This window comes from Lontra canadensis, unplaced genomic scaffold (genome assembly GCF_010015895.1).
Source record: "Lontra canadensis isolate GAN:19392208 unplaced genomic scaffold, GSC_riverotter_1.0 scaffold2, whole genome shotgun sequence".
Classification (NCBI taxonomy): domain Eukaryota; kingdom Metazoa; phylum Chordata; class Mammalia; order Carnivora; family Mustelidae; genus Lontra; species Lontra canadensis.
This window is the reverse complement of record NW_022630996.1, coordinates 33,974,222-33,988,297: the sequence shown is the minus strand read 5'-3', so window position 1 is coordinate 33,988,297 and position 14,076 is coordinate 33,974,222. Positions and strand designations below refer to the sequence as shown.

At 38.1% G+C, this 14,076-nt stretch overlaps 1 protein-coding gene across 7 annotated transcripts in view; it reads right to left on the bottom strand.

Annotated features, from left to right (window-relative positions):
* The window catches only part of KIAA0895 (KIAA0895 ortholog), a 91,615-nt gene that overhangs the window by 38,340 nt on the left and 39,199 nt on the right, over window positions 1-14,076 (bottom strand). For 5 of the 7 annotated variants that reach the window (XM_032871600.1, XM_032871575.1, XM_032871585.1 and 2 more), the window contains one exon: window positions 7,069-7,763. In XM_032871600.1, coding sequence (XP_032727491.1) covers window positions 7,069-7,763 — 695 coding nt within the window. Of the gene's footprint in view, window positions 1-7,068; window positions 7,764-10,669; window positions 10,700-14,076 lie in introns of those variants that run through there. The other 2 variants (XM_032871624.1, XM_032871608.1) reach the window with 2 other exon arrangements.

The window sequence follows — 14,076 nt, the reverse complement described above, 5'->3', positions numbered from 1 at the left end:
AAAAACCAAATTTCACTTATTTAGAAAATTCATTTTTTGTGGTTTGTTTCAAGCAAGCTCCATGCCCAGCATGGAGCCCAACATGGGGCCTAAACTCATGACTCTGAGATCAAGACCTGAGCTGAAATCAAGAGTTGGACACTCAACTGACGGATCCACCCAGGCACCCTTAGAAATAGTTTTAACAAACTAAATCACTTGCCGATTATGATGTACTAAAGCACTGTTATCTGAAATAAAAGGAACTTTCAGTTAACAAAGCTGGTAAAAACTGAGCCATTCTGTGATTAGTATGCAATTGGAAGAAGATCTAAATGTTTTTACAAAATAAATGACACAACTTAGATATCCAATGTGACATGACACAGAATCTTGATTTAATTAGCTACAGTATTTTTAGGTCTCAAATGAGAGAGATTTGTGTTGTCCTAGAAATAGTTCTCAATAATCATTTAGTTTATTTCCCTCAATATGTATGTGGGGGAAATGAAGCAGAAACTGCAATATTTACATGAGTATGAAGTCTGGGAATAAAAATAAAAATATACTCATTCTGCATCACGATGTGCAAAGAAAACTTCAGAGATTGAGCCATCTCTCTCCTATAGAGCAAGATTCTTATAAATCAACCCCAAATCAAAAACCATTTTTATTTTTACTTTTTTTAAGATTTTATTTATTTATGTGACAGACAGAGATCACAAGTAGGCGGAGAGGCAGGCAGAGAGAGAGAGGAGGAAGCAGGCTCCCCGCTGAGCAGAGAGCCCAATGCGGGGCTCGATCCCAGGACCCTGGAATCATGACCGGAGCCGAAGGCAGAGGCTTTATTTAACCCACTGAGCCACCCAGGCGCCCCTCAAAGACTATTTTTAAAAGAAGGCAATTCTCCAATTTCTTAGTTACATTTAAATGTCTGACAAACCTCATATTTAAGATAGCAATTTCTGTAAACAGCTAAAATCCATTTTGTTATTGGTTGAGAGGGTTAGGTTTTAAGATATTATAAAGATTAACAAGTACACATTTATGGCGTACTTCAGTATCCTACAATGGAGACCTGATGAAAATGTTTTATTGTATGTTTTTGACATAACAATATTTTGCAAATATATCTGCACATTTCTTCTAGTAATAAGCCTTCAACATCTGTTCTTCATTCATACTAACAATCCTCAATATTTAATCTTGCGTCTTTCCTAATTGCATTTTTCCCCCAGAGGTTATGATGCAAGATGTCTAGAACTAAATCAAAATTCAAAAACTTTCTTTATACATCAATTCAGGGCTTTATTTTTACTTAGATGTTTGATTTTAAGCATCATTTCCTTCTATAATCTCCATTTCATGCCCCAGCTTGTGGCTTTTTCTATTACTGCGTTTATTACTTACTACTGATTCTAATGAATTACTCATGGCTGGTAGAGCACTGTCCCAGCAGGAAAGAAAAGGTGGCTGCTTTGATGAGAACAATTCAACAAAGAGAGAGGAGGAGTATCTTCCTATTTTAGCTAATTCATATAAATGCTTCCTTCCATTAACATGGGTAATAAAAAACTAACTACTGAGGCACCTGGGTGGCACAGGTGGTTGAACATCTGACTCTTGGTTGGTTCAGGTCATGATCTCAGACCTCAGATCTCAGGCACACAAGACTGAGCCTCGTGTTGGGTGCTGCACTCAACATGGAGTCTACTGCGATTCTCTCCCCCTCTCCTTCTGCCCTTCCCCCCATGCTCTGTCTCTCTAATAAATCTTTTTTTAAAAAGCTATCTTTACAAAGAGTTATTTTGAAAAATATAAAATCTTAGAAACAGGAAGACACTAGATACACAATGTCATTGTAGAAGAAATTTCTGAAAACTATTTTCAATTATTTTGTTTCATTTTAATTACTTTAACAGTTGTTAGTTCTGGATTGTGTGCACTCCACATCAAACAGAAAGGGAATAAATGAAATACAAGTTAGGATAGTTCTAAAAGAGAAAAGGTATATACCTTGGGAGCTTTAATGGAAGGGATGCTTCTGCTTTGATTCTTAGTAGTCACAGAGGCAAGAAGAGAGAAATAATGTGGAATAGTCTTTCTGGGGAAACTTCACTCAGTTTACAGATGAGGAGCCAGTTTTGACCTTGAAAGTCTTCCTAAGGGACTAATTACCAGTGTACTGAGTTGAGACTGAAGCCATAACTGAAAAGTGCCCTTATAGGGAGATATTTTTGTTTTACAGCTTCCCCCCCCCAAAACAGTAATAATCATTATTTCATAGGTTTACCATAAAGAGAAAAAAAAATCCTCAATGTCCCTATAATAAACTCATGCCAGAGGCATGGATCCTTGCCAGCAAAATGAGAGGATCTTTTCATCTGGTGCTTTTTGAGTGCAGGAGGTAGTGGCATCAGGGTTTGGAAAAGCCAGGCTAAAACCACGCTGTGTGAAACAGTGGTATGCTGGAGCCTTATATTGGCTTGTGAGAACTCACTGAGTTTTTATTAATTTGCAAGCCAGTTGATATTCTATTGCTTGAAACAGGCCATGGTGGAAGCATTCATATTTGTTTCATGGACTCTGAGAGCTAGAATGCCAACATGCTATTGTGTGGAAAACAGTAGTACTTGGAACAGACTCCTGGTTCTGCAATTTACTATATGTGACCGCAGGAAAAGTTACTTCATTTCTCTAGATCAGTTTTTTCAACTGGCAAAACTCTAAGTATTGCACCTCATGTGAGGAACTAAAGATGGTAATAGGTATAAAGTACTAAGCAAACAGAGTAACAAGCAAGTATTAAGTAACCTATCAATACTGGTAATGTACCATACACTGATGTTCATGTGACTTTGTCCTTAAATTTCAAAGCAATATTAATGGAATAACAGAGGAGTAAGGATCCTTAAAAAAAAAAAAGTGTCAGCAATTTCATAATAATATGAGTATATAGAGAAGAAATGTTTTTGTTCACTCTTTCCCAGCTCCTTAATGCAAAATTTCTAACTTAGCATACACTTAATTTCCTTGATGTTCTGTACAAATATCATACAACTGAAAACTATTATAGAAGTACTATGATGGCAAAGAACCCCATGCTTATGTAAGTTTACCTTTAAATTATTTACCTTAAAAATTTACCTTATGTAAATTTACCTTTTAAATTTACCTATATTTTACATTTACCTTTGTAAAATGTAGGGCCCAGGACTGTTCAATTTGTGAACAGTCCCCCCCTAGAACTGTGTAAAACAATGGCCCTTTACAAAGCTATAGAAACCAGACCTTAAAACTGATCAGGAATCTCAAACCAACAGGGAGTACAACAGCCCAAATAGATGTTTTTGTTTGTTTGTTTGTTTGTTTTAAAGATTTTATTTATTTGGCAGACAGAGATCACAAGTAGGCAGAGAGGCAGGCTGGGGTTGGGGGGTGATGGGGAGAAGCAGGCTTTCTGCTGAGCCCAATGTGGGGCTTGATCCCAGGGTCCTGAGATCATGACCTGAGCTGAAGGCAGAGGCTTAACCCACTGAGCCACCCAGTCACCCCTTAAATAGATGTTTTGAGTACAGAATTTTTTCTTCTTCTTTTCTAAAATCTGAATGTCAATCTGAATGCCTTTAAGAGATCAACTTGAGCCCACCATTCCCCATTTCTTACAACCAGTAAAGTCTGAAGGAAACCAGAAGCAAGCTTCCAAGAGCCCTCTCTGAATGAAATCACAAAGGATGCAATTAATTTCTCCCGCAACTGAGTTCTAAGAATGCATAAAGAGTGGTCTAACAAAGAAACAAAGAAACAAAGATCAGCACCCAAGGCTTTTACTGGGGGTGGGTACATAAGTACCTCTATACCTAGCATGTTCCAAAATTCCAGACTCCCAAAAGAAAAAGCAGTGCTAATATAAACACTATTTGCACAGTTTAAACATAGTAACCTACACTTATCATTTAGAGGAAGTTTTATTTCAGTGTAGAAAACCTTACCAATCAAGTTCCCAGATACCAGGCCAAGGCAGACCTTTCTAAAGTCAGCAGTGTCAGGCCTGCTCTGTCAGCAACTTCTGCACATCCACCTTTAACTTTTCTTTCCTGCCAACCAGAGGGTAGCCTTGTCCCAAGGTCTTTACCCAACACCCCAAAGCCTGCCTTCTCTCACACAAATGCTCGCCATTTACCAAGTGCTAATTATCCCCACTGCTCCAATTTTATTAACACATAAGAAAATAATCCCTAACCTTTAGCTTATCTAGCCAAACAAAAGTTGACTTTTTTCCCCAATGTTATTAAATACCACCCTACCAATCAGAACTTCTAGTTAGCATGAGCTAGCCTGGATCTACACTGAGATAGGATTTCAGCCAGAGCTAGAAAACAAATCACTTAAGCTGTCCATTGGCTTTATCATGTAAATATATAATTTCCATTTGACTGCTGGAAATACTGAAAATAGTTCAAGGACTCTTATTACCACCCTGAAGACTCTTCTCATCTCTCACTACCAATCTTATTCAACAAAGTGCAGAGTGCAAAGCCAAATGGATTTGATATCTAGGTTTCACAGAGGTAGTCAGCCTCTGTGAAGTAGGACAGACAGTGCACTGGCTGTCAGTTTTATGGCACAAGGGTGCTGCTGAGAATCCAATTCTGACCCACTGGTAAGGATGCACCTGACCCTTAACAGCTTCCAGCATTCTCTCATCCCAGAACCCTTCAGCCCCCAGGAAGCGCTGTACTCTTTCCTGCAAAGGTCCAGAGCCAGAGAAAACAGATATTCTCAGTTTTTGTCAAGCTTAAACACACTCAAGGTTTGGGGAGCTGAGAGCCACCATGGCTGTTAGCAAGGGGCTGGAAGGGTTCAGCAGGCTCCACCTGAAGTTATACTCAAGTCCTACAGCCCATGCTAGATCCCGTGAACCACCTAAAGTACCTGACTGTCTCCTGGGGAACCTAATAACTAGACTATAAAAACCTGAACCCTGGAACTCCTTGACATTGATGGGACAATCAACTGGGAATGACCAGAGCTTGAGCATTCCTTTGGTTCTACTCTGACAGATTTATCTGTGCATGGAAAATTTTGCATTGCTCTGCCGGTCTGTGCATTTTGGAGGACCACGGTCACTCACTCTCCAACAACGGTGTAGATTGCCTGCCACAGAAGGATTCAGATCTTGACACTAGGAAGACGATCTGCTAGAGACTGCTAGAGACTCCACTTCAGGGTAGAGGCCAGAGACCAACAGGCGACTTCACTATCCTGGCCTCTCTCTGTGCAGCAGGTTTCTAAAACCTGAGACTAGCTCTGAAGCTGTGCTTTTGCTTCACAGCTAGGGAGGGGAACGATGTATGCCATCATGTCATAATTCACTGAGATGCTAAATAGGAATTTAAGCATATTTTATGGCCGGCTTGCTCTAAAGAATCTCTTTTATTTGATTAAAGTGGTTTAAATAGTACACTAGGCGTTTGTTGGGAGCATCCTCCCAAATGGTGGCATTTGAAGCAGCCATCTAGGACTGCTGGTGCCACATACTCAAGAAATCTAACTACAGGTATATCTCCTCAAGCTGGAATTGAGTTAAAATAGATTGTAAAGTCATAGGTCAAGTAGTGTCAATTCTCAGTCTGTGAAGCTGCTGATGCTTCCTAATTGTCTTCCATGGAAATGAGAGAACATTCATTTTGATCCAATGGTGGAAAATGTCCTTTCCACCTGGCCGGGGTTAGGATAGGAGACCCAATTAAAGAATACTGGTAAGTAAATCTCAGCCATCTCTTTCAGCAATAATGGGTGGAAAAAGCAAATAGCATTTTTATAATTATCATAAATTTTAAATGAGTGAAAGCCCTATTCAATCAATTGCAAATTCCAAACAATAAAAAAACAATCAGAAAATGACTGCCAAAACAGGAATAAAAATAATATGACCTTTTTATTAGTGTTTAACACAGTCTCACCACATTTGAGTAAAAAAGTGAATACTCATCAAAAATCCAGAGAAGTATATGAAAAGGTTTCTTCTAACAAAGGAAAAATAAACAGAAAGACTAAAACTATTGTAATCCTAAATTTGTAAGCTTTATTTACATAATGGCTTTAAAAGACTGATCTGATTCTAGGTCATTTCTAAAAACAAAAAATCTGCTGGCCACAAGTACTTCCAGGAATTGTTCTGTAGGAAAAATGTTAAAATAAGGCATACACCACAGGCAAATGGAACCACGCAGTTTTACCCAGCCTACAAACAGATTTCTAATCACTCACAAACCCAAACTGAACTTCATGTATTATAAAAATGTATAGAAAGTTAATTGAACAAAATGTGGTCTACCTGCATGATCTCAACACTACGCCCCCTTCAGCCAATTTCCCTCAATAATTTAAATGGATTTCAAAGTTTCTTAAGCCCTGTTAACACACAAAACTATGTGGTAAGTGTCTAAAATGAGCAATTTGGAAAGAGTTGTTCATATCATTTAGATCATGATTTGCTACCCTTGAAAATAATTTTTAAAACTCCCTTATTATCTTCTTTAAATGAGTGCTGAAATATGTGATGATGATAAACAATTTCAGTAAAGCATTAAAAAGTTCATGGGCAAATATCCAACCTAACTTTCCGAATTGCCTCTGGAGCCTAAGTAAGGTGGGAATGAAATACAACAGGGAAACTAAAAGACTGTATGATCCATCTAAGGCAGACTCAAAACCAAGTAGAAAACACAAACACAGTGTGAGCTAACAACACTTATCTGTGGGTTGGCTAATGGACTGCAAGTATGTAACACCCAAAAATAAGCCTGGAACCAAAATCTGAAACTTTTCCCAAATATAGTTGCTTCCTGTCACAAAGTCTATCTAACAGACTCTTCATAGATTCAGACTAGTGCAAAGTAGTTCACATACAGGCTATGGCACTCACCTGGAGATTTCCTGTCACATATTCACATGTCCTGGAGGGGAGTTAACTATTGCATACAAATACCTGAACTATTTTTTAAAGTCATATTTTTTCTAAGATTGCAGATAATTGCTTTAGTTACATAGAAATGAAACGCCACTACCGAAGTAGAGTTTTACCTGTTTAAGAAATCGGTCTGATGCATTGCTGTGTTTGGCTAACACACTTGGCAGAGATGGGTTTGCATATTCAAACTGAGGATTGTAGGTATAATCAGATTTGAAGAATCTCAGTTTCTCTTTCTCCAAGTTGGTGGGCTTTATAGCAGTCAGTATACAAAATTTCTTCCCAGAAAAGTCATCTCCTTTTTCAAAACTTCTAGACAACTGAGGCTGCAGCTTTGGCTTTGGCAGAGCAGAGAAATGGCGTCGCTTTACTTTGTTTTTGGGTTTAGGTGGCAGTACTATGCTGCTCCCTGTAACAGAGATATCATGTGTAAACTTTAGAGGACTCGACACTGAACTAGTGACAAAGACACCAGGCTGCCTTTCTAGGCAATACCAAGTACCACTGCTCATCATAGACACCGGGGCTTTCATCTTGCGAAGATCTTTACTACGAGAAGAACTAGGAGATTTGCTGGGTTTTCTACATCTTTTGGAGTACGTAGAGGAAGACTGTTTTTGTGAATGATGCTTTTTCTCCTCTTTGCTCTGTAGTAGGACATTGTAACTACTGGTTCCAGTTGTGAAAATGTCCTTTAGTATCCCAGAAGATAAATGTGAAATGCTTCTTTTGCTGTCAATGATCAATGACTCTTCTGCATTTAGAACAGACTTCTTAGCGAGTTCTTGCTCAGGCCAGTGAAGCTTTTCTGTGTTAATAAACAAAATCAAAACAAAAAAAATAACAAAGATACCAGATGAAGCAAAGTGCTTATTATACAAAAAGTATTCTGAAGTTTCTGTAAATTGTATAATTTTGCAACAATCTTTAGAAAAGATATTTTAAATATTAAAATATGTTACTACACTTTGGCCATGCTAAACACTGTCACTTCTATACAAGCATATACATGATAAATTATCTATGAAAATTATCAGCTTCCAACTATTAGATGATCAAAGTTTAGTATCAATGTGAGATAATATACATAAATAATTTGAATCGTCAACTCTGAATACGACTTCACAGAAAGGATATCATTTTCAATAGTGTCACCAATATCAAAGTAAAATTGAAGGCATTTTCAAAGCCAACACAATCTTCAAACTGGATGCTATAAATAAAGATAGCCATCAGTAAAAGAAGGACACTGCCTTATTTATCTCAAAAATCATTTTTAAAATTAAATAAATGATATGTGTATGTTAAAGTATGTTTTAGTAATGTCACTTGATTGGTTAATTTTCTGAATTCTAGGCTATAGGTTAATATGAAAGAAAACTAAGATTTTTTTTCTTGCCAAGTCTGAAAAAAATTATAATTACTATCACATAGATATTAGAATATCATATGATAAATGAAGGAGAGGTCAGTTTTGCCTTTAGATTTCACCAGTGCTTTAAAGAGGTACGAATCACTTGATATACTGGTGGTCATGCACTGCTTTAAAACTGTGTTGACCTGCATTCTTTCATTCCACAAATAGATGGAATACTACTAATTAGGTACATGGCTATGAGAAACATCTTTATAAATCCATTGTTCCTGCCTTCAACCAGCTTCTAATCTAGCTCTGAAAGCAAGGAGTCCTATGAAGATCTGAATAATCATCCAAGGTAGTGTAAGTTTAAATGTGAAAAATAGAAAATACAGACAATAACCTAGAAATCAGAGAAGGACAAAAGCAATATGAAGAGAAACAGATGAGATTGCACCTAGACCCTTAAGAACTTTCAGATTTAATTCTAAACTGACAAAATGAGTTTGTCTTAAATCCTACTTACCAAAACTATATTCCAAGCTGACTCCTATCTACAAATCTGATCTCTGGCCAAGCCTGCTTATAAACCTTTCCTACAAATGATATAATTCTCTACAAATGACATATAATTCTCTCAACTAGTTCTCTTTTCCAAGTCTCAATGGACCCTTATGCTTCTAGCCCCCAACCACTGGCTCCTACTATGGAAACATTCTCAATGCTACCCAACTTGGACAGATGCCTGCCTTGCCAAGAAACATGATTTCAATTTTTTGAAAATTTTCTCCACATTCCTCTGTCATTCTTTAAGATCAGACATCCAGGAATCCTTTCTATAGTAAGCAACGGTAAATACTAGTAGCAATAACAACAACAGATACCATTTGTTGACACTTTTATAGGAGTTTGGGATTTCACAGAAAACTGTACATGTTATATCACTTAACTCTCAGAAATATTAAGTAATTTGCTCAAGGTTATATAACAATAAAGCAATAAACTGCAAACTGATTTGAATGCAGTTGTATGTGATTACAGACTCCATGCATGTTGTGTTATGCATGGCCATTTGTTCATCAGCACATGTTCAATATTAAGTCTGCTACATGCATAGCACTGCACCTTTTCTTCCTCTGCACAGAACACAGACCCCAATAAGACATGGTAATCTGAATAACCAATGTACTAAGATAGGTACCAGAACTGTGTTTTATTCATTTCTGCCAATACCTAGCATGGATCTGGTAGACATTTAAAAAATGTACAATGAATAAATGAATGAATGAATGAATGACAGGACCCTAAACATATCACTCTCCAGCCACTCTAGATAAACAGGTATCTGTGGTTCTGGAACCATTCTACAGTTCCAGGAGATCACTGCAGAAGTGAAAATACAACAGGGAAAAACCCTGAGCCAATGGTTCTTAACCAGAGACAGCTGTGCCCCCACCTAAGGGAACATATGGCTGTCCTGGACACATTCTGGCTGCCACAATGAGGGACGGGTGCTACTGGCATCTTGCAGGTAGAGCCCAAGGATGATGATAAATATCCATCAATGCATAGGACAGACTTCTATGACAAAAATATCCATCCCAAACTGGTGATATGATAAAGAAACCCTGCCCTAAACATAAATTTTTTAAGTTTAGAAGTCATAGGGTTTAGGGTAAAGATCTGGTTAAGTACCAGATCAAAAATGGATAACAATCCAAATATGTAAGGTACTTAAAAGTCCTGCCAGTTAATATTTTCTAGGCCAACATGTTAAATTTGAATTCTGGTGTCTTAAAGATAACATAAAAGCGTAAATCTGCAGGGGCTAAATGCCTACTACTTGTACAAGCTGAGAGGTAGGAGCAAGATTGCACAGGGTGATGTCGAAGGTTGACTGCACAAAGAAGCCATTCAATAAATGGAAAAAAACAGCCAAAAATAAAAAGAACAAATAAAACTTTCAGTATGGTCTGTTAGGTCTCAGTTCCTTAAGAATTTTAGACTTAAGTGTTGCCAAATGATAGTCCAAATTGAGCAGGCTGGGCAAACATAGGCTAAGGAACATCAGAACCTAGGCTGTAGCCTAATGCCCATGAATAATGTCAGTTTCCCTTAAAAGACACAACTTTACAAGCCAAAAGGTGATTAGGAAAGGAAGACTGAAATGGACACTAAAAGGGAAAGAACAAGAAAACTGAGATAAGAATAAAGGCTATTTCAAACTTAGAAAAGTCAGGTGAGGAGTAGGCACAGCCAGGAAGGTAAAGGGAGGTAATCAGGTTCTTCTCTCATTTGGTCCTCATAATAAAAACGGAGAAAGTTAAACCAAATTAAAAACCGTGAATAAGGGGCACCTGGGTGGCTCAGTGGGTTAAAGCTTCTGCCTTCGGCTCCGGTCATGATCCCAGCGTCCTAAGATCGAGCCCCGCATCCGGCTCTCTGCTGCCCGGGGAGCCTGCTTCCCCCTCTCTCTCTGCCTGCCTCTCTGCCTACTTGTGATCTCTGTCAAATAAATAAATAAAATCTTAAAAAAAAAAAAAGGAAAAACAACACAGTGAATAAAACTATTCTAAAGAATCCAATCTTGATGGCGTATTACGTGTAAGTTTTGTTGATTTTCTTTAAAAGATTTTATTTATTTATTTATTTACTTGACACAGAGAGAGAGAGTGAGAGTGCACAAGTAAGCAGAGCAGCAGGCGGAGACAGAAGGAGAAGCAGGCCTTCCGCCTTGCAGAGAGTCCGATGGGGGGCTAGATCCCAGGACTCTGGAACCATGACCTGAGCTGAAGGCAGCCGCTTAACCAACTGAGCCACCCAGGTGCTTCAATTTTGTTGATTTTTTAAAAAATGAATATTCAGTGTAAAAATGCTTTCTTTCGTTCCTAAGACTTAGTGGCTCTATGACCACAGAGTTCCAAGAGTTCGTTTGTTTTGTCATAAAGCATCAGTGACCCCTAAATTCAGAATTTCGTTTCATCTCAAACAAGATATACATTTCAGGATACTTAATAAAAATCCTAAACCATCTGCCAAATCCCTCAGTGGGGAGTGGGGAATAGGAGAGAGGTGACAGTGTGTGTAGGGCAGAACACTTTTCCCCCAGGAGTCATGGCTTTCAGCTCACTTGCTGATTATCTACCTGAGAGGTTTAACATCAGTCCTTTTTAAGCTCCATCTGTTGATGAGTAAGGTTTGGGAGTGCCAAAGGTGTATTTATTTAATAAAACACCAATCTTGCCAAATGCTGATCTCTCATGAAGTTCATAAAAGTGGGACAGGTGATCAAATAACTCATACAAGATGAATATAAGTTAATTTCTCAGAGTCACACTGATCTTATTTCAGATGCATTAAAATGTACTAATAGAGACTCTAGAGGTTGTTTTGTAATTTTAACTAAAAATAACTTTTAGGGACGCCTGGGTGGCTCAGTTGGTTAAGCAGCTGCCTTCGGCTCAGGTCATGATCCCAGCGTCCTGGGATCGAGTCCCACATCGGGCTCCTTGCTCGGCGGGGAGCCTGCTTCTCCCTTTGTCTCTGCCTGCCATTCTGTCTGCCTGTGCTCATTCTCTCTCCCTCTCTCTCTCTGACAAATAAATAAAATCTTTAAAAAAAAAAAACCTTTTAAAAATGCATAAAAACAGGAGAGCCTGGGTGGCTCAGTGGGTTAAGCGTCTGCCTTTGGCTCAGGTCATAATCTTGGGGTCCTGGGATCAAGCCCCGCATTGGGCTCTCTTCTTGGTGGAGAGCCTGCTTCCTCCTCTCTCTCTCTCTCTGCCTGCCTGTCTACTTGTGTTCTCTCCCTCTCCGTCAAGTAAATAAATAAAATCTTTTAAAAAATGCATAAAAACAATAAAAGGTCAATAAGAAGATTTCATTAAAGAATATCCTATTCTTTTTCTTGAAAAATCAAAACTTGTTAAAAGCATATGTAGGCTTCTTTGGAGGAAATGAACTCATTTTCTCTCAGAAAAGTAGTAAGGCAATCAATCCTACTTTCTTATATTAAAAGTCACTATATGACATTTTTGCCATCAGCAATCTACTTCACTATAACCTTAGAGTAAACAAAAATAATTTGTTAATCAAAGAAATCATTCACCCCAACCTCATTATCTTGAAGGAAAAAAGGGGAAATATTACATTAAAATTGATACTAAGTATATTCACAAGTAGGTGAGTATACTGAAATTACCAACACAATGAAAGCTTAATTTGTATCTAGAACAGGAGAAAAGGATACCAGGATTCCTGGCTTCTCTTTCCAGTTCTTTCAATGACCTCTCTGTAATATTAACCTAATCATTAAACCCCATCAATGCCTCATGTTCCTCATCTAAAGGAATGGGAAAGAGAGGGACTCACTAAACTTTATTTTTCACAACTGTGAAGAGGTGAGGTTTCACAGTAATTATGGCTGAAAGGAAGATTAGATCATCAGAAACAAGCCTGGTGGAAAATACCATTCAATCAATTTTGACCCACCAAATGGCAATGTCATACAGTTCACTAATATTGACAAAACCTGAGAGCCTGGCCTAATTCTATGTAACAAGACCATAGGTTGCTTGATTACAAATAGAAGAAAAGGCAAAACAAAACAGTATAGTCCCTGGACAAAATTAACACTTTAATTTTATCAAGTACTTCTTCATCACTTAAAACTCAAATGATAGAACACCAACAGCAGAAAAAAAAGAACTGTGGTGACTTATATACCAGATTACTCTATTGCACTGCAGCAGCAGCTGAGGTTGCAAGCAACAATGCAGATGAATCTCACAGACAGTACTGTGCCAGAGAAGCCAGATCAAAAGAGTACATACTGTACAATTACATTTTTATGCAGTTCAAAAACAGGCAAAACTCATTTATGGTATTAGAAATCAGAACAGTGGTTACCACTGAGGGATGGGTTATAACCTAGGAAAAGGCACCAGGGTACTAGGTGCTAGAAATGTTCTACATTTTCATCTAGGCAGTGGTTACATATGTACAGATTCACTGCGCTACACATTTAAGACTTGTGAACTTCAATATATCTGAGTTACACCTTAATCATTTACACGGTATATGAAAAAATCAGAATCTCTGGAAACATATTTACTGCCCAATTTGTATTATAACAGATAACCCACTAATTTTAGTATCTCTAAATTCAACAGAACCCAATATAGTTTCTCAATCATAAGTTAAAAAGAGAGAGAGAGAGAGAGATGAAAAGGCACTGCTCATGTCATTCAGGAACCAAGAAAGTCAACTTTACCTCCGGATTCCCAAAAATATCACACTCCCAGTTAGAAGCACTTCAGTGTTACTCAACTAGTAACGATTCTTTATAATGTGATGCTATCATTTTTTGCTCACAAAGTGTTGTGTTATTTTACAGTTAGAAATATGCAGGGTATTCTATAATGCCAGAAAATGATGATTGTGGTAAAACACACCACTTTAAACACCATCTGAAGTAACGTTAAACATGCCAGAAAACAAACTTCCCCATGGCTTTCCACCCAAGATGAAGACAAAACTCCTAACCATGGCATAAGAAGTCATTTGTGGTCAGGTCACTCTGCCTCTCTGGCCTCTTTGCACCAAGTTCCCCTTAATTAGTCCACTCTAGTAGCTTCCTTTCGTTCTGTCAATCCCTCACACTCATCCATTCTCTCTCCAGACACACCACCTCTTCACACACTGTCTCCTATGTTTGGAGAGCCCTTCCTCCCCTATGTTAGATTAATTTTCACTCTCCCTTGAA